This window comes from Ursus arctos, unplaced genomic scaffold (genome assembly GCF_023065955.2).
Source record: "Ursus arctos isolate Adak ecotype North America unplaced genomic scaffold, UrsArc2.0 scaffold_12, whole genome shotgun sequence".
NCBI classification, from domain to species: domain Eukaryota; kingdom Metazoa; phylum Chordata; class Mammalia; order Carnivora; family Ursidae; genus Ursus; species Ursus arctos.
In genome coordinates, this window is record NW_026622786.1 from 37,115,804 (window position 1) to 37,136,780 (window position 20,977).

General features: G+C 35.8%; 1 protein-coding gene across 5 annotated transcripts in view; it reads left to right on the forward strand.

Annotated features, from left to right (window-relative positions):
* The window catches only part of TTLL7 (tubulin tyrosine ligase like 7), a 193,689-nt gene that overhangs the window by 124,927 nt on the left and 47,785 nt on the right, over nucleotides 1-20,977 (forward strand). For all 5 annotated transcript variants that reach the window (XM_048220266.2, XM_026497719.4, XM_057310532.1 and 2 more), the window contains exons 10-15: nucleotides 4,687-4,781; nucleotides 6,911-7,058; nucleotides 7,144-7,217; nucleotides 7,967-8,102; nucleotides 15,186-15,272; nucleotides 20,006-20,204. In XM_048220266.2, the coding sequence (XP_048076223.1) occupies nucleotides 4,687-4,781; nucleotides 6,911-7,058; nucleotides 7,144-7,217; nucleotides 7,967-8,102; nucleotides 15,186-15,272; nucleotides 20,006-20,204 (739 nt within the window). The remainder of the gene's footprint in view (nucleotides 1-4,686; nucleotides 4,782-6,910; nucleotides 7,059-7,143; nucleotides 7,218-7,966; nucleotides 8,103-15,185; nucleotides 15,273-20,005; nucleotides 20,205-20,977) is intronic.

Consider the following 20,977-nt stretch of genomic DNA (forward strand, 5'->3'; position numbering starts at 1 on the left):
TTCAGAGAATAGAACAGTTCCAGGAATGGACCAATAGGTGTTTGATATTACTTTTCCCAAAGTAAAATCCAGTGAATTTCTCGGCCAGGAATTTTGAGTATATGTGTGGATCTGCTTTTACTGATTTGTTATCTACTTTCTCCACTATTTCCCCAGCCTCACGGCCTCTACCACTTCATGACTTCTGGATGTTGTCTTTCCTCTGTGTGGGTGCCTGGGCTTCAGGACCACAGCCTCCTTGTCTTCACTGGGTTCCCATTCAAACTCTTCAAGAAGAGAGAGGCTCTGATTGGTCCATTAATCAGTATTCAGTACCTCATAACCCAGCTGGCCTGGATTCTCCCTTAAGGCCATGTAATATGCCTGGGGCTCCCCTCAGGTCCAGCCTGTTAACTGTGTGCCTTTGGGTTTGCTGCCAGTCCCTGGTATGGTCAGAGTCATCATTATTTTTCTTTCATTATAAAATATCACTTAATATTAAGAAAAGATGAAATGATATAAGGGAAAAATAAAAATAGTCACTGTTTAAGATTTTTGTACCTTTTCTTCCAGTCATATTTATATTATATCCAGAGGAAAACTTAGAAGTCATGTGGTCCAATACTATCCCATTCAGCAGTTCCTTCTCAGACCCCTGACCTGGAGTCATAGAGCGCATGGGCACAGAACACTGTGTGTAGGAAACATTATCAGGAAAATAGCACATACCTAAACACCAGTATTGATTAGATTAGTTACATTTTGGAACATATTGCTATAGAGGGTGCTGTCGACAAGTACCTTTCATTTTAAGCTGATCATCTCTTTTATTAATGATTTTGAAGTTGGAAGTTCCATCCGTAACTTGAAAAAGCGAATTGAATGAGTGATAGATAATCAAGACATTCAAAGTATATTTTTAGAAAAGAATACTTTTCCACATGGAGGGCTAATGGCTTGTGTGTGTGTGTGTGTTCAATCTCTTATGTGCCAGGAATGTATATTTCCAATCAAAAATAGATGTTAGATGTTCAAATTTTGCTCTTGCCTGGGTCCTAGAAATAAGATAAATGTGAGGAATGTTGCTTATCTTTTTGCTTCCTTCATTACATGTATATGAAATACTTAACTCATCTTACTAGGGCCTGACACTTTCTTCCTTAGGTTTCTTACTTTATCTGCCATTATCCTTTCTGCTCTTAACTGTATTTTTTTTCCTGCTCCTGCGGTTTGTCTTTTATCCTTGATGAGGTAGGGAAGAAGTGAAGGCACATGCATGGGGTAGAACTGAGAGGATAGCAGGGAATAATGACTATAGACAATTAGTGAGCTTGGTAAATCAGAATTGACTGAATGATTGAATTCTGTATTTTTTTAAAGGCTCGAAACACCATTGTTTGCATTAATGTTTCTTCATACTTTGTTTTCTTCTTCATCATATCCAGATCAATAACCATTAAAAAACTTGACAATAATCAACAGCTAAATAGCATTATTTATATTAACATATTTTCATTTTCGATTCATTTCTTCCTCATTTGCAAATCAGTCAGAACCATTACAAAAACTTTACAGTAACCAACAGCTATGGATAATGAATATTTGTTATATTAAAACAATTGAAAGAATCTTATTTAGATCTTGCTTCTTTGTGTTTTCTCCCAGCTGCAATTGTAGTGGTTCTAACATATGTTGTTAAAAACCTTTTGGCACCATCAAGTGGAATAAGATAGAAGGTGCATCTGAGAATATGATAACTTTTAGTTAACTGGAATAATTGCAGGTAATGATCCATAGTGGCAAAATTGCAGAAAATTTTCAAGCACAGAAATATTTTTCGGGAAGAATATGGAAATTGGGTAGGATATGAGTATACTGCTAATACTTTAATTACCCTTGAATCAATTTCAACAAGTCATTGTGTCAGGGAGTGGAGATCCAAGAAGGCAGAATACTTACCCTGGTCTAGTAGGGACTCAGATATGTGTCTTATGATAATAGTTACAAGTATAAGTAGGACCAGGGTACCAGCACAAACAGTAGAGTGTTTAATCTGTGTACATGTGTGTATTTGGCAGTTAAAAAAATCTTTGTGGAGGAAGGAACACCAGAGCAGAGTGTTAATGCTGTGGAAGGTGCAGTGGGGACTGGGGGTCGGGAAAGATGGGGGTAGGTAGGGTGGGGAGAAGTTACTGGGCCAAGGGAACAGCACTAATTTGGGAGCCTAGAATCTATTATGGATGCTTTGATATGTACATGAAATGATTGTGCTTGTTTTGATAGTAAAACCATGATTTGGTTGGTTAATAAATATCATTTATTAATTTAATTTGCTTTCTGAGAGTTATCATTTTTGCATGCATTTACAAGCTACTGAACTTTAAGACTCTAACATCTGCTGAGCTTTGTTTGTTCTAGAATTGGGGTGGGAAATGAGAATCAGAGAAGCCATCAACATCACAGGGTAGATTTAAATAATATATTTATTTATTTATTTATTTATTTATTTATTTATTTATTTATTTATGAGAGAGAGGCAGTGGGGACGGGCAAGGGTGGAAGGAGTGAGAGTCTCTCGATGTTGGGCTTGATCTCACAACCCTGAGATCACAGCCTGAGCCAAAAGCCGAGAGTTGAACACTTAACCAATTGTGCCACCTGGTGCCCCAGAGTAGAATTTTGACTGAATAAAACCTTAATTTTCAGAGTTTCCTCTGTCTTTAGTTTTTACTTTACCTTTCTCATAAAACTTTTGAAAAATCCAAAATGTGAATTGAAAAAAGTTTTTTTTCCACCTTTTCACATATTAGTTTATCTTGTGTTGGGTACATTTCTCCATAGACCAGTTTCTTTTTTATGGTAGTAGAGGGGATATTCTGACATAGGTAAGAGAGAGTCTGAGGTTACTTCCATCCTGGAGGACAAATATGTCTAGTAGAATTCTGGATGGCAATTTTGGAATGGAACACCTAAGGAATTCTAAAAAGACAGATAACATTTCCATGAACCACTTAAGTCATTGGTTCCTAAATATCTGGTTCATTTTATAATCCTGTCCCATGTAGCAGCGGAACTATTGTCAATTGTATTACAAATTGCAGAGATTTGAATCAGTATGGAATGGTTAAAATTTTTTCATATAAAATACATTACTGTACCCTTTCTTCACACTTGTAAGAGGAAATACTGAGTTTTGAAGTAGCAGATTAAGAAACCCCCTTTCTTAAGTTTTCCTGGAATAAATGGATGTTCTTGCAGTTACCAAGCTGTTCCCTTCTCCTTGAGACCACATCACATAGGCAGAAATATGTCCATCACCTTCTAAATCAGAGATCAGCAAAGGCATAATATAGCTTGGCACATCTCTGTAAATGGAATACCATGCACCAAAATGATGACATGAAAGATTTTCATGTTATATTGTTAAGAGAAAAACTTGGATTATAGGATAATATTATTAGTATAGGTATGTATTTGGAAGATAAAATAAATATTATAAATATGTATGCATAGCAAATATTTGTCATTTATCAAATGGTTAGCAATACACCATTTATCAAATGGATAACAGTATGCTGGGTAATGGGATTGCAGGTGATCTTTTTGTTGTCTGTTTAGTGTCTATGTACATGCTTCTACTTATTTATATTTATTACAGCTGCCAGTTGTGAAATGCATACTGTCAGTTATTGTGTCTCTTGTGGAGTGGAATTGTATAAGGCCACCTTCTTCTATGACTAGTGGCATCCGATTTTTTTTGAGATAGGCTGTGAGGTTAGGTAGTGGTCATGAAGCAAAGCTGTAGTTTTGAACTCAGCAGTGTTCTAGCCAACTGAATTAATTAACTTTCTTAAACACTTGCTATTCCAGTTACATTTTCATAGCAACAAAGACAAAAACAAAAACTACAGCTCTTGAGGTGGTAGTATATTGTGTAATAGATTTCAGGGTATTTACAGTTACTCTTACTTCTTATTTTTCATGTAAATGATATCCTGGAAATGGTTTTGGAAAGAAGAACACCCACAAATGGCTCATTTATTCCCATGAGTCCTTATACAGTTAGAGAAGCTCATAGCGGTTAGTCTGCAGCTACCTTTAATGGTATCTTCTGAGTTATATAGTCAGTGTCTTTGGAAATGAAAATTGATGATTTATTGTTTGATCCAGGTAGAAAGAAAATCATTTATTTTTCAGACAGCAATGGATAAATTCATCCAGAAGATCTGAATCAGTGAAAAGAGGGCACTGACAGTTTCTATATGCTAAATAAATGCATTTAATTATTATTGTATTGGTAACATGCATATTATTTTTGTTAATCATTATTGTACTTGTTAATACTGGTCTTTTAACCTTTTTGTCAGGATGAGTCACTTTTAACTTCCCCAAACTTAAAACCTAGAGTGGGTTGGAAAGGGTGGAGAGGAGAGAGAGGGCACAAATGCTTACCCAAGATCCTGAGCTAAGGCAGCAGGGGGAAGTGGGCGGTGACAGCAGTCAATTCCTTGCAACTCCTTGACTTAGGGTGGTGGGCAAGGAAGTTGTGGCAGTGGTAACTGGGCCATCTACCATGTAGAGCTTTGAGATTTATTGTAGAGTTTTTCTCTTGGTTGGGGATCTTGCATTAGTTTAACAAATATGTGTTGAATATTTATTAACCTACCAACATTTGGCTATTCTCATTGTTTTCTTTGTAAATTTCAGATTAATCGCGCTCCAAGCTTTGGAACTGATCAGAAAATAGACTATGATGTAAAAAGGGGAGTGCTGCTAAATGCACTAAAGCTACTAAACATCAGGTAAAGTATTTCCTCCATCATTTGGAAGGTTTTCACCACCTTTGGCATAGAACAATTACTTGTATGTGGAATTGGCTTGTAATTTTCTCGTATTTTATATTTTGAATTTCTTGATTCCATTCTTCAAACCCATTTAGTGTTTTCTTTTAAAATATCTTTTCCTCTCTACAAGCTGCTTTTCCTTCTCTCCATATCATGCTCTGAATCTGCAGTAAATATGGTTAAATTACAGTGTTTGTATAATTATTCAATATAGAATGTAATGTTGAATTGGAGAATACCTGAGGAAAATCTCTAGATTGTCTTCCTCACCTTACAAGAAGGAACTAAAGCAGAGTTCATTCAGGAAATTAAAAAAGTAACAACCCTCAAACACATGGATTTCCTACCTTTCTGTTCAGAGGTCTTCCCACTGTGTCATGCTGCCTGGGTAAACAGAAGAAAGAGGCAGTTGTTAAGGCAAGGTTAACCTTCCCATTGAAAAGCATAGACAGGAATTCCTTTTTTTTTTTTTTTTTTTTGTTAAAGCTGGATAATAGTCCATTGTATGTATATACCACATTTTCTTTATCATCCATCTGCTGATGAACATTTAGTTTGCTTCTGTGTCTTGGCTATTGTGAATAATGCTGTAATGAGCATGGGAGTGCGGGTATATTTTTGCATCCTGATTTCAACTCCTTTGGATATATACTCGGAAGGGGGATTGCTGCACCAACAGAATATTATTAGGCTGGTGGCGGTGTACATGATCATGGATCTCAAATATTTGAAATGCTATTTTGTAGAAAAGCTTTTGGTTCATTATGAAAGAAATTTGTTAGAAGTTTAATTGAATTGCTTAATGAGGTAGTGAGTTGTCTGCCATTATAAGTGTTCAAACAGTGTTTAGGGTGTTGGATTAAAGGACCTCTGAGGTCATTTAAGCCCAGGGATTTTATGATTTCAATTGATTGTAGTCAATTTAAAGAATTGATAATAAAGGGAGTCATTTAAAGAACTCTAAAAGAGTTGTGGGATGCTTCCAAGCAATTTATTTATTTTAAATGTTTCCAAGCATTTAGCAGTTGCCTGCTTGAGAAGTAGCTTTATATGGAAAGCATTATTAAAAGAAGAGATTGATACATAAATTTGTTTTTTCCCCTATTTTTTTGATAGATAAATTTGTTAAGAAATTTTCATATGGCCCCTTCTTTTGTTTGATCAAAGAATGATTTGCCTCAATTTAACTTACATTTCAATTATCCTAAAAGAAATGAATAGAAGAGATATAGAAAGTGAAATTTTTGTTTATTTAGCTTACACGAGTACATCAAATATTTTAGATTATTCAAACAGTATACCTATACATTCTTTTTTTTGCATTTACTATTATTATATAAGTAGGCCTTATGTTTTTTGTTTTTGTTTTTTGCATGTCTTTGCCAACCAATTCAGGATATAATCTATGGGTGTTTTTTGTCTTCTTAAAAGTGCGATATACATACTTCAAATAGTGAGAAATTTCTAGACTTAAAAATAAGGGAAAGTTGGAATTCATTTTTCTTATTTTTCTTAGTGTTGTTCCACTAAGAGAATTTAATACAATTCTTAGCATTTCAAGCATATGCTAATGAAGTTGACATTATAGATGCGCCTTTTCTCTCCATCCAGATGGAATGCTCCATGGGCATATATGTGTTAGACTTGTCTTTCAAGTCTGCACAATTCTTAATACAATGTTTTACTTATAGTATGGCTTCATATATACCCCAAAGTTCATTTTGTAAGCATATACTTTTAATCTGAAGAAAATCCAAAAGAATATAGATTGCTCAGAGTATTCCATCACAACCCCTGGGAATACAGAACCTCCAGTTTACTATATGGAGACCCATATTTGATGGATGATTAGATGAATATGATGTATATTCATATACATATATATACATATGTATTCAAATACATACACATACATACATATATATACATATATATTCATATATATATATTCACACTTCTCATACTCTTGGTTATTAACACATTGATTCATATCCCCACTGTGTCTCCTCTTCTGCTAATTCTTGTCACAGGGATAAGATCAGGGCTTATTTGAATGACTGTGTTTTATATTTATATTTATATTTCAGGACCAGTGATAAAAGGAGAAACTTGGCCAAACAAAAGGCTGAAGCTCAAAGGAGGCTTTATGGTCAAAATTCAATAAAAAGGCTCTTACCAGGTTCCTCAGACTGGGAACAGCAGAGACATCAGTTAGAGAGGCGGAAAGAAGAGTTGGTATGAAAATTTTAACAATATACCCACAGTTTGAATTGCATAATTCACTGGTCAGATTTTATTTGTAAAATTTCTTCATTTGTAGAAAGAGAGACTCGCTCAATTACGAAAGCAGATTTTAAAAGAGGAACATGAAAATCGGCATATGGGGAATTATAGGTAACTGCTTCCATTTTCTTAGAGATTGAAGAAGTAAAGCGTCAAAACAACTATTCCACATTTTCAACCTTTTAGACTTATTTTGAGCACTGTTTGTTTCATTCCTGCTAGCCAGCTTCATGGGTGGTTGTATGAGATCTTTTAAATCTGATGCTACCCTGTGACCTTATTTACTCATACTGTAGTATTTTGAGAAAGTCAGGTTTTAGGTCTCCTAGTTTTCTTTCTGTCAGTTCGGAGTGGTTGCTCTAACACCATCAACAACAACTCTGAGAACACACTCTTCTCATTCTACATCTATCCTCTCCTCTTCTTCGGATGAGCACATTCCACCACCCCAAAAGAGATTCTCAGGATTAATGCCCACATTCTTGTACATGTCAGTAACCACACTGTGACTGCACACTTCCAGATTATCCCTCACACCTGCTCTCTCCCATGAAGAGCTGTATTTCTTCAATATGCCCAATTGCAATTCTTCTCCAACCACCACTCCACAACCAAACCCTTATACACTATGCTTTCTGAAGCCTCATTTTTTAATAACCTTTCTCTAGATAACTTTAATTTGTGTAGGTAACTAATGAAAATTTGTGTGAATTTCTTACAACTGCATTCATCTTTATTTCTAGCACCTAGTAAAGTAACTGGCAGAGAGTAGGTGGTCAAGGAATATCTATGTAATTGAACTTAACTCTTGCACTACAAGAGCTTCTTTTAAACAAGTTGGTTTATCTGATTTATTGTAGACGAATTTATCCTCCTGAAGATAAAACTCTGCTTGAAAAGTATGAGAATTTGTTGGCTGTTGCCTTTCAGACCTTCCTTTCAGGGAGAGCAGCTTCATTCCAGCGAGAGCTGAATAATCCTTTGAAACGGATGAAGGTAAAGGAACGAATGTTTATAAAGAGAAAAATGAATGAGGCCAAATAATGTCTTTAAAAACAACCCACCTTAGTCCCACATATAAAAACATTAGTTTTAAGATGCACTTTCCTTCTATTTTAACAGTTGGTAGCATTTCATAACCAACCGAGTAATTTCATAAATAAGATGTCTAACGGGACAAATTATGCAGTAGAGAATGTTGGCATTATGTTGTAATATCAATCTATTGTGATAAAGATGTCTTCTTACAGAGGTGTGTATATGTAACTGAATAAAAAAAATCCATTGAATTAACCTAGTGTTTTGCGATGCTCTCGTAATTTGGATTGTAAGTAACATTATACAATACTTTTTCCTCTGATATACTGCATAGATCTGGCATTTGAGAATTAAAACACACACACACACACACACACACACTCTCTCTCTCTCTCTCTCTCTCTTTATCAAAATGTCTATCAGTTATCTTTTGTAGCATAATAAACCATTTATTTGCTCATATTCTGTAATCTTGGCTGGGCTCAGCTGAGTAGTTCTTCAGCTTGGCTTGCTTGGAGTGAATCATAGTTGCATTTATTTGGAAGCTCAACTGGGGCTGGAAATCCAGGAAGGCTTCACTCACATGTCTGGTGCCTCAGTTAAGATAGCTGGACTATCTGGGGAGCTGGCTCGATGTCTTTTTCTCTTTACATGATTTCTTAGCAAGGTAGCCAGATCTTAAAACATGGTAACTTGGAGTTTCAAAAGAAAGCATTTCAAGAGGACAAACCCAGTGTGTAAGTGCTAATCAAGCCTCTGCTTGCATTGTGCTTGCTAAAGTCTCATTAGACAAATAAGCTTATGTGGACTCATTAAAATGTACTTTATGTTACTGGACGTTTCACTACAGTGATAACCTCCCATCTCTTGGATACCCTGTTATATTGAGCGATTCAAAAATGATAAAGTTTCTTATAGATAGATTTTGCTATGGTCTTTTCACTCAAATTCTGCAACAAATTATAGAGCCACTTTTGAGCTGGTTACACCTAACAGACAGAAGCAGAAGGAATACTGTATACCTCAATGTTCTTTTCCTCCAAAAGTCTTTCTTTTGACATACACACATGTTTCCACCAGTAGAATTATATTCTGTGGCCCTTTTGCTTTTCTTGATCAAGACAGTAGGAGACCTTTGTTCATTTTCTGTCACCTGTTTTGTACTGTTATTTGTCTCTCCTGTGGATACAGCATCTGTTTCATGTTCTTATTACTCTGCTCTCCTAACCCCACTTTTTCTGCTAGAAAACCTAGGAATTTTGGAGCCAGATAGACCTACATTCAAATTTCAGCTCCCCAATGTGTTAATTATGTAACCTTAAACTAAACTATTTGATCAATAGTTTGCTCATCACTAATATTGTAGTATTAAAACTATACTGGACAGGTTGGTGGTTAAATTAAAATTGAGGTTAATTAAAATGGTCTGTTTAAAGTTCTTGTCACATAATAGGCTTCAAATCTTAATTCCTGTCTTTCTTGTCTTCTTCAAAATCTAGTTTAGATGTCACCACTTTGCCTGCCCTATTCTGTTGGTTCGTGAGCCTCTTATACAAATATCACACTATCTTCAGTACTGTTACTTTTGGCTTTTCTAGGTCCTTTATGCTTCCATATACATTTTAGAATCGACTTGATTTTAAATTTTGATTGATTTTTGTATTGCAAACTAGCTGCTGGGATTTTAATTGGGACTGTGAGGAATCTATATTAACAATAATATTAACAATACTGAGGAATTAACAGTACTGCGTCTTCTGATTCATTAATATGGCATATCTGTCCATCTCCATCAACTCTCCAAGTTGAGTCTTCAGTTACTCAACTGTGTTTATAGTTCTTGGTGTATAGTTTCTGCACATCTTTAAATTTTTTCTTAAGTATTTGATGTTTTTGCGACTATTGCCAGTAATATAATTTTTAAAATTTTTCATTTTTAAATTTGTTTTCAAGATGTAAACATCTGATTTTTTTGTATATTGCCCTTGTATCTAGCAATTTTTACATATTATATTTTTATTAACTGCCATCCTAAGTTAATTTCTGTTTTTTATTTGGTTATTTAGAAGTTTCTTGCTTGATTTCCATACATTAAAAATTTCTCGCTTTATTTTTGTTAAAAATTTCTAGTTTATTTCATTGGTATTAGAAAATATTCTGATTTCAGTATTTTAAAATGAATTGATACTTGTTTTAACTCAATAGAGTACTTATTTTTGTGAATGTTCCAAGTGTATGTGAAAATAATGTGCTGCTACAGGTGTTGCTTATAGAGTTTTATGCATGTCATAAGTAAATTTGGCGATTACTGTTGTTCAATTATTCTATATCCTTTTTAATTTTTTTGGCCTACTAGTTCTAGCAATTACTGAGAGAGATTGTTAAAACTTCCAACTATGATTGTAGATTTAATTCTGTCAATTTTTGTTTCATACACTTTGAAGTTATGAAGATGTCTTTCTAAACTTTTCTAAGGAAAAGTTTACCTTTCCCTTCGATAATATCCCACGTCATAAAGTTTACTTCGTGTGACTAATGTAGCCAACTAGTTTCTTTCTTATGGTTACTGTTTAAATGACGTATCTTTCCATCTATTTATCAACTTATCTCTGTTCTTATATTTAAAATATGTCTGGTATTTACCATGTAGTTGGGTCATATTTGCTTTAAAATTCAGTCTGACAGTATCTGTCTCAATCATTTCACACATTTACTGGTAGAGGTGGGTTTATGTCTACCCTCTTGCTCTTTGTTCTCTAGTCTATCTGTTCATTATTTTTTTGTTGCTCCCTTTATTCTTATGGAAAAGTCAATTATTTTTTTGTTATACTATTTTATCATCTCTTTTTGGCTTTTAGTTATATTGTAGCATAATCTTTTTAAAAAGAAATTACAATATACATCCTTAAATTATAATAACCAACCTTGAATAAGAACCATAACAGTTGAGTTTCATTTAGTGTCTCCCTCTGACTTTGTGCTGTTAACATATATTTTACTTTGACTTTTGTTGCAAACCTCAGAATACATTGTTAGTATTGTCTAAGCAATCAGTGGTCTTCAATAGTTTTCTAACTGACCTTCCTGTTTGCTCACATATATACCCGTTCTTGTGTCCTTCATCCTGTTACGCAGATTCATGCTTCTAACAAGGGTTATCCTTCTTCAGTTTGAGGAAACTTTCTTTATGCTTCATATTCCTTGTAGCATAAGTGTGGTGTTGATTAACTTTCTCTCTGTCTCTCTTGTTTTTTGGTCAGAAGTTGTCTTTCATTTTGTCTTCTTTTTTACGTGGAGCTTAACTGGGCATAGAATTCTATCTTGGCAGGTTTTTATAGATGTCACTTATTTGTCTTCTGGTTCCTGTTGTTTCTATTCAGAATTCAACCATTATTATTTTTGTCTTCTTTCTGAGTGTATTATGTCTTTTTCCCTGGCTGCTTTTTTCCCCCAGCATTTTGACTTTGATGTGTTTATGTGTGGCTTTCTTTGTATTAATACTGCTTATAATTTTCTCAATTTTTTGAAGCTCTGGGTTAATGTATTTCATTGGTTTTGGAAAATTTGCCTCCATTATTTCTACAGATATTGCTCCTGCATTTTTTTGTTTTTGTCTTTCTATGGGACTCTAAGTACATATATATTAGGTCATTGGACAACATCCCATGTATCTTTGATACTCTGTTTTGTTTTTCCTTTCTTTGTCTTTCTGTGTGCTTCAGTTTGGATAATTTCCACTGACATATCTTTGCTGTGCCCAGTCTGCCATGAGCATATCCAATCACTTCTTAATTTTTGATTATATTTTTCAACTCAAGAATGTCCATTTGGTTTTTTAAGCCTCATTTCTCTGTTGAAATTCTGCATCTTCCCCTCATTTTGTTCATTTTTCACCAATTTTCTTTAACATGTATATAGTAGTCATTTTAAAATCCTTGTTTGTTAATTTTAACATCTGGATCATTTAAAAATGATCTTTAAAATGTTTTTTTCCTTTTTATCATGGGTCAAATTTTCCTGTTATTTTGGATATCCTACTATTTTTATTTGTTTGACAGTGTCTATAAAAGAATCATAAAAATTGAACTGATATTATTTTTTCCAAAAAAAGGTATATCTTTCTTCTTTCAGGGTGCTAAGGTAAGGGACTAATCACTTTGAGCCAAAGAAAAGTTGAACAAAAGCAAAAATCAACAAGTGGAACAACATCAAACTTAAAAGCTTCTGCACAACAAAAGAAATAATCAACAACATGAAAAGGCAACCTGCAGAATAGGAGAAAATATATATGATAAGGGGTTAATATCCAAAATATTTAAAGAACTCATGCAACTGTATACCAACAACAACCACCAAAAAAATGGGCAGAGGAGCTAAATGGACATTTTTTTTTTTTTCCCGAAGAAGACATCCAAATGTCCAACAGGTACATGAGAAAATGCTCAGCATCACTAATCGTCAGCGAAATACAAATCAAAACCACAATGAAGTACCATCTCACACCTGTTAGAATGGCTATCATTAAGAAGACAAGAAATAGCAAGTGTTGGTGAGGATGTGGAGAAAAGGGAACCCTTGTTTACTGTTGGTGGGACTATAAATTGGTTCAGCCACTATGGAAAGCAATCTGGAGGTTCCTCAAAAAGTTAAAAATAGATCTAACATATGATCCAGCAATTCCACTTCTGGGTTATGCCCAAAGGAAATGAAAACAGAATATCAAAGTGATACATTCACTCCCATGTTTATTGCAGCATTATCCACAGTAGCCAGGATTTGGAAACAATGTAAGTGACTGTCAGTGGGTGAATGGGTAAAGATGATGTGGCATATATGTACAATGGAATATTTTCAGCCATGAGGAAGAAGGAAGTCCTGTCATTGTGACAACGTTGATGGACCTTGAGAACATTATGCAAATTGAGATAAGTCAGACAGAAAAAGACAAACTATAGGATTTCACTTATATGTGGAATTCAAAAAAGCCAAACTCATAAAAACAGTGAAATGGTGGTTACCAGAGTTCAAGCGTGGGGGAATAAGAGAGAGATTGTTTAAGGATACAATCTTGCAACTAGTAGAAAATAAGTCCTAGAGATCTAATGCACAGTATCGTGACTATAGACAATATTGTATTCTAATCATCAAACTTGCTAAGAGAACAGATATTTATTATTCCAGCCACAGAAAAGAAATGATAGTCATGTGATGTGATGGAGAAGCTCACTATTACTACAATGACAGTCATATTAAATTTATAAATGTATCTTTACACACGTTATATGTCAAATTTATTTCTATTAAAAAAAAAAAAAGAAAAGTTGAACTTGGTCCAGTCTGGCTTGTAGTAGTTTTAGTTTCCCAACTTGTTTCAAGGGTCTCAAGGATGAAATTTATTCAGTCTTTGTTATGGACCTCATTTTCTATTGGTATCTAAAAACTGTAAGACTGCAGAGGAGTACTACTGGCTTTCACATGCCTCTATCTTCCTACTCCACTACATACTCACTAAAATTGCTGTCAGACAGACCCAGCAGGTGAAGAGCACAAGCTCTGTTGGACGGTTCTAGATGTTACACTAGCCCACATGACCATTGAAAACTCTATGAGATTCTCTTTATCCCAGCCTGTTACGGATGTGGTCTCTGCCCACCTGTGTTCAGACTTGACAAATGATCCCAAAGTAGAAAACGGCTACTCATCTCTGCTTACTTGGAACTTTCCGCACTCTGGTATTTAGTTTATTTTACACTACTTTTTATCCACAGCTTTCTGATGTCTTAAAAAATATGATTGTTTAGTTTATCTGTCTTTTTCTAGCTGCTATAATGAAAGTATTACCTATTATGATCTTTCTCCTAAGCAGAAACAGAACTCTTTGAGTTTCTTTTTAACTGTCTTGTGCTGCTGTCACAGGAATTCATTGTAGGGTTATTGTTTAATCAAAATATTATAGCAAAACTATTTTGGTATTTTAATAGCTAAGCTTTATTGGATTGGGATGAAGAGTAACTTATTTTACAAATTTCCATTGCACAGTGGGATTTCTAGTTTCTTCAAAAACCTTTTTATAAGAGACACTGAAATATATCATAAATATGTAAATGGAGATGTAATATTTTTATAGGTTGAATAAATAGCTCAAAGAAGCCATTGATTATACCTCTTTCAGTGTAACTATTATACTCCTATTGCTCTGGTTTGCTCAGAATCTGTTTCAGTATATGTTTTTATAACTTTTCCCCTTGACTTCACAATGACTCTAGAAGAGCAAGTATTACTCCCATAGAATGAAAATCTTTCATAAAGTTCTAAAAATACTCTTGCACAATAGTTAAAATTTTGGAAGAGTTACCTTATATTATGCCCATTTACCAAATACTAACATTAGATTGTTCTAAAGGGAGCTATTAGGCCAATTGTCAATTTGCTTCTGAAGTTGTAATATTATTTTGCACTAATTAATATAGAAATGATTGATGAAATTGTGCTCTGGAAAACTAGAGTGAACTTTTGGAAATTTTAAAATGTTCAATAGGCTAATTTATTGAAGTATTGTACTCTAAGATTTTAATAGTGTACTAGAACATAAGGATACATTTGCTTATGATATTAATGCATAATAAATTTCAGCTATGTATTATTTATATGCCAGATTTTAGTGAAGGTTTCTTCAAGAGATTTTTCCATGACTCTTTATCTCTCGTTTGATCTGAGCAATCTTCATCAAATAGTGCTAGGACTCCTTGTTGCACACTATTTTTTTTTTTTTTAAAGATTTTATTTTTTATGTGACAGAGAGACAGCCAGCGAGAGAGGGAACACAAGCAGGGGGAGTGGGAGAGGAAGAAGCAGGCTCACAGCGGAGGAGCCTGATGTGGGGCTCGATCCCATAACGCCGGGATCACGCCCTGAGCCGAAGGCAGACGCTTAACCGCTGTGCCACCCAGGCGCCCCTGTTGCACACTATTTTATGGAGATTAATGACCTTGGAAAAATTCTAGAGTCCATTAGTGATCACAATTTTAATATTTTTTTAAGGAAGAAGATATTTTGGACCTTTTGGAACAATGTGAAATTGACGATGAAAAATTGATGGGCAAAACTGCCAAGCCTCGAGGACCAAAGGTGCAGTACCTCTACATTCTTTATTATCAAAGTAGCTGCTACTAAGTACAGTTGATTTTACCTTTATAGTCCTTACTGTAAGAATGATGCCACTTTCAAAGAACTGTATGGACTGTGTGTCTGGTGCATAGAGTTAGCGAGCTATATTCAGTAGAAGTTTTGTTTTGTTAGTTTCCCTCATTTTTTATATTTTTAAAAGATTTTATTTATCTCTTTGACAGAGAGAGAGAGCACAAGTAGGTAGAGTGGCAGGCAGAGGGAGAGGGAGAAGCAGGCTCCTTGCTGAGCAGAGAGGCAGAGAGCCTGATGTGGGGCTCAGTCCCAGGACCCTGGGATCACGACTTGAGCCAAAGGCAGATGCTTAACTGACTGAGCCCACCCAGGTGCTCCAAGTTTCCCTCATTTTTTAATTCTTTCCCTAATGCTAGTGAAAACTCTATCAGTTAGGGCCGAGAGGGACTTAAAACTAGTACCCTTATTCTGTACTCAGTATTACATTTTTCTCATATCTCTAGACTTAAAATTATCAGAGATGTGTAGCATTATAGGTAAGGCAAATCATGACTCTGGAAATCCTCATGGAGCCCCACTTATTGTTGACCCAGTAACACTGAAATTGTGTTAGTTAAAATAGGCATGGTTTCTAGGAATAAACAGAAAGCCGTCATCCAAGCAAAAATGGACTGGTGTTTGCTTTACCTTCATCCTCTTTAGTGATGATCTACCCGCTCCTTTTGTATATGTTGAAGTCCTTGCTAGTAGAGTAGGAAAGTGTTGAATTTGTAAAATCTTGGAGACTTTTTTATTCAGTTGTTATCGTTATTGTTGTTGTTTTAGTTTACATTTCAGCAATACAGAGCTATCGCTATTTCCTTACACACATCATCATGCTCTGTCATGCTTTTTTCCATGCCTCTGGAATGCCTTCCTATTTAAAAAAAAAATATCCATTCATTGATTGATTACAGATCCCCTCCTAATCCAGCTGAACCATTGCTGCCTTTGTGAAATCTTCCCTCCCTCCCCTAGTTAGACTGAGATCTTCCTTCTTCTGCTGCTGCAAATAACACTTTAAAAACAGTCGTGACAATTGTGTGCATGTTTGCTTTAGAATGAACTTGTAAGTACTTTGAGGGTAGGAAGCATGTTGTCATCTCTAGCACCTTGCACATTGTTTGGCACTTAGAAGGTTATCCAAAGCCATTAGTTAAATGTGTCCACAAGGACCTCATTAGCTAGTGGAACACAGATGGGTGAACCAAGGTCCAGGGTGTATTGTGGCAAGTGCTGTAATAAAGGGCGTGGAAAGTGCTACAACAGCATAGAGAAGAAAGGGATTGGTAACCTGTGGATGGTTTCATAAAGGAAGTGACATTGGAATTGGGTCTTAAAAAACGAGTAGTGCTCTGAACATTTAGGAGCAGGGGAAGGATATTCAGGGTAGAGGGAATATTAAGGCAAGGACATGGAGGTGTGACTTTGCATAGAGTATTGGAGAAAAAAGAAAGAATTTGGTATCACTCAAATGGAAGATTCCTGGGGAGTAAAATAGTACAAGATGAACCTGGTGAAAGATATGTATCTGGTGGAGATCAGAGACCTTGGATGTCAGGCACCCTTCTTCTGAAATATGTGCTTTATACTGAAGAATTATGGACAATGCTGTTGATAATGCTTCTAATATATTTTAGAGTATCTGTAAAAGTGAAAGAGTATCTGTAAAAGTGAAAAAAATCTGAAAAAGCTTTGTGTATTAATTATTGCAATTCAGCAAACCAGTTGTGAGACAACTTAGGGGCACAATATTTATGGAAGAATGGCAAATTCAAGGGCCCTGAGACAGCCATCTATCATACTTTGCTTCACTAAACAAGGCTTATCATCCAAATAAAATATAAGCTCCTGGAAGGCAGAATTCACATTGTATATTTTTTTCAACCCCTCTTATTCTAGGCAAGTAGTAGAAACTAGCTGTTTGTTGAAATGAAATGAATTGGCTAGTTTCTGTAGGTATTAATGCTGGTAGTATTTCAAAGTGGTTGAAAGCTGCATAATCAGTCTGAAGTAAAAGCATTTTATAACCTTTTTTTTTTTTAAGATTTTATTTATTTATTTGACAGAGAGAGAGACAGCCAGCAAGAGAGGGAACACAGGCAGGGGGGGTGGGAGAGGAAGAAGCAGACTCCCAGCAGAGGGGCCTGATGTGGGGCTCGATCCCAGGACTCTGGGATCACTCCCTGAGCCGAAGGTAGATGCTTGACAACTGAGCCACTCAGGCGCCCCAGCATTTTGTAACTTTTAACTTTATGTACACTGAGGGTCTGGGGTGAGCCAAACTTCAAAGCAACCTTTTATTTTAGAGGGATGATATCACATGGTAAGCATTAATTTCCAGTGCGTTTATGGTAGAAGAAATTGAAGATAGTGAAGGTTAAATGAAACTTGTACGAGGAGAAATAGTAATTTTTCACTTATTTGAGAAACTAAGAAATATTAATTAGCTATACCACAAAGTATTAGCTATGAGCATTGTTCTTTTTTTTTCAGCTGAGTGATAGGGACATAAATATTTGTTTTACTAATCTTTATACTATTTATATATTTTTTATGTATGGCCCAGTTCATAATAAAATTGGACATAAAAATAAGTAGTATGGTTTGTATCCTAACTCAATGCGAATTTGCAAATTCCATTTTGTAGTTAAGGTACTGTTTGAAGTTCACACTGCTGTCACTTCTTATTAATTATTGCTTGAACAGTGTGTTGGTCAAAAAGTCCCAAATGCATATATGACACAAAGGTTCAGCTATCTATTTTCCCTAGTGATTCTTTTTAGGATCAAATAACTCATTATGCAGTCGAGTTCTTTAAGAAACCTGAAAGCTGTTTGCCTACATGAAAGAGGACACTACCAGCAAGCCTGGTTGTGCCACTGTTTCTTTGGGTCTGCGAGACTTCTGAAGAAACATCCTTCCTTTAGAATTCATATTCCCCAAGACTATCAAAACGTTCCATGATTGTGTACTAGTCAGTGTTTTTATGCATATCTCTTTGAACATTGTTAGTGCTCAGTAAATATTAGACTATCAAAAGGAAAACATACGTTCAAATACAAGTTGGTACCTTAGTGCATTAAATTATGTTTCCTGCTTTGGTTATTTTTCACCCTTTGCAAAGGCGGTAACTTTAAGAGGATCATGCTTTGGCTCACTATGTCTTCCATGCACTTCATGAAATGCTATTTCTCTCTCTATCTTTCATCCTACACCGATATACGAGAAGATACACCTTATTTCAGTGAAGTCCCATGGTAGCCAAGGGTTTCATGATGGTGTATGCTAGCATCAAAGCATTTTTGTTTAACAGAGAACAAGCATCTAGTATGTAGCCAGGGGAACCTTTCCCAGCAGGAGTAAGAGGCATATGGTTTTTATAATAAATAGTCTCTTAAAATGACTAAGTCATAAAATGTCTTGTTCTTGGTTGTGTGTGTTCTTTCTGAAGTGAAGCTGTCCTACTTCCCTTATCTTTTATCCCCTCTGCTGGCATCCTTGGAAACACATTGATTGGGAGGTTTAGAGTCAAGTAATGCTAATGGAAATATTGGAACATAACAGCAGGGCATTTTGAATCATTACAGATTTACCTATCCTCCAAAAATTCCTGCCATACTGATTTTTACATGATACCACTTTTTTTATGTAGCATGGGCAATGAAAAGCAATGTTGCTTCATTATGGCCAGACCTATATGTCAGATTTAGAAATCCTATGAGAAGAGGCACGAGCTGTTTAGAACCAATTTGGAAATGAACTAAAAATTTATATTTGTAAAAATATCCACAGCAAATTAGACACGTGAAGAATACCTTGCTTTGTGTTGCACATTATCTGAGTGGATAGGCTCATAGGCTCTGTTTTCATGATGTGGCTTTACTATACTTACAGTAATTTATCTTATTTTATTTACAGTGGGTTTTTTGTTTATTTATTTATTTATTTATTTATTTATTTGAGAGAAAAACATGCAGGGGGAGGGGCAGAGGGAGAAGCAGGCTCCCCCTGAGTAGGAAGCTGACACAGGGCTTGATCCCAGGACCCTGGGATCATGACCTGAGTGGAAGGCAGACGCTTAACCGACTGAGCCACCCAGGCACCCCTTTACTTGCAGTGGTTTAATCGGCTGCTGCTTTCTTACTCTTTCTGCCTTTCTTCCCCTCTGCCCTTCTCTTTTCTCTTACAAGCAACACACACACACACACACACACACTCACACACACACACATATTTGCTGAGTGACTCTGAACATCAATGATACAACAAAAGTACATCTCTGAGTTTTGATGAGTAATGAATAATCTCTCTGTACGGAATGAAGAAAAGCTGATATGTTTCTGATTTTTATATTTTCATTTTCATCTCAAATATTTTATTTTGTTATTCTCTGTGGATACTCTCTGGTCATTTCTTCAGATCACACAGAAATAGCATTTTCCTCATCACGACTGAACTATATGTCATTTAAGAAGGAACATTTTGCCAAAACAGAATCATCAGTGAATAGCGTGTTAGGCTAACAGCGGCACGGTAGCAGTCATGCTTTGAGAGGGTTTCAGGCTTTGGTGAAAAGCAGCAAGCATAAGCAGGAAATTAAAAATAGTAACTAGTCATGCTAGTAATTTATTAGCAGTGTTTTGAGTTCTCACAGAAGAACACATTTCCCTCTCATTTAGCCTCTGTCCTCCATGCCTGAGAGCTCTGAGGTAATGAAAAGACAGAAATACTACAGCAGTGACAGCAGTTATGACAGCAGCAGCAGCGCTTCGGAATCTGAGGACAATGAGAAAGAAGAGTACCAAAATAAGAACAGAGAAAAGCAAGTTATGTATAACCTTAAACAGTCCAACAACTACAAATTAATTCAACAATCCAGTAAGTTAATTTCTTCTAATTTCGTTATGTGAAGAATTATGGAACGGAAAGTACTTAACTCAATAAAAGACCTTGGGCCAAATGAACCCTTGTTGTGTGTGAGGGGACCTGGACTCCATCCTACTTCCTTCCCTAACCTGACCTGGGCACACCACACAGTCCCTTCCAGGGGCTGCAGATGGAAAGCAAACAGGTTGAATGAAGGATCTCTGAGAGTCCTTTCTTCCCTATTTCATAGTTTTTGTTAAGTCCTGGATTATTGCTTGGATTTTATGAAATGGGCCTCATAGCTGCTGATCTGCTGGCTTCACTCTCTTTTAAGAGAGTTATGTTCCCTCATTCCATACCCCCCTCCCCGCTTTCCCTCCCTTTCAGTCACCAACTTTCTTTTATATGCTCACCTCTTTTTTAAAAATATGTGTATCTCTTGAGGCATTTGACTTGACATCTCTGTGAGCCATGCAATTGTGAAATCGTTGAAGTTTTGTTCCCTCCTGTGTTCACCAGGGCTAAGCTCTTCAGTGAGGGCTTTTGGGATACAGCAAGTATTCTGGACAGCAACCAACCAGCTGCTCTGTTGGTTTTCTATCCGCCTTCTTCTTTTCTCTTTCTTCCTTTATTTCTTTTTACATTTTCTCTCTCCTCCATTCTGTCATTCCTTCTTTGATTTCAGATGTGTCCACGATTCTTCTTTCATCCCCGAATGTCCAGTGTGGTATTGCTGTTTTCTCAGGCTTATTTGGATCTCCCTTCCCCATGCGCCTCCAAGGCAG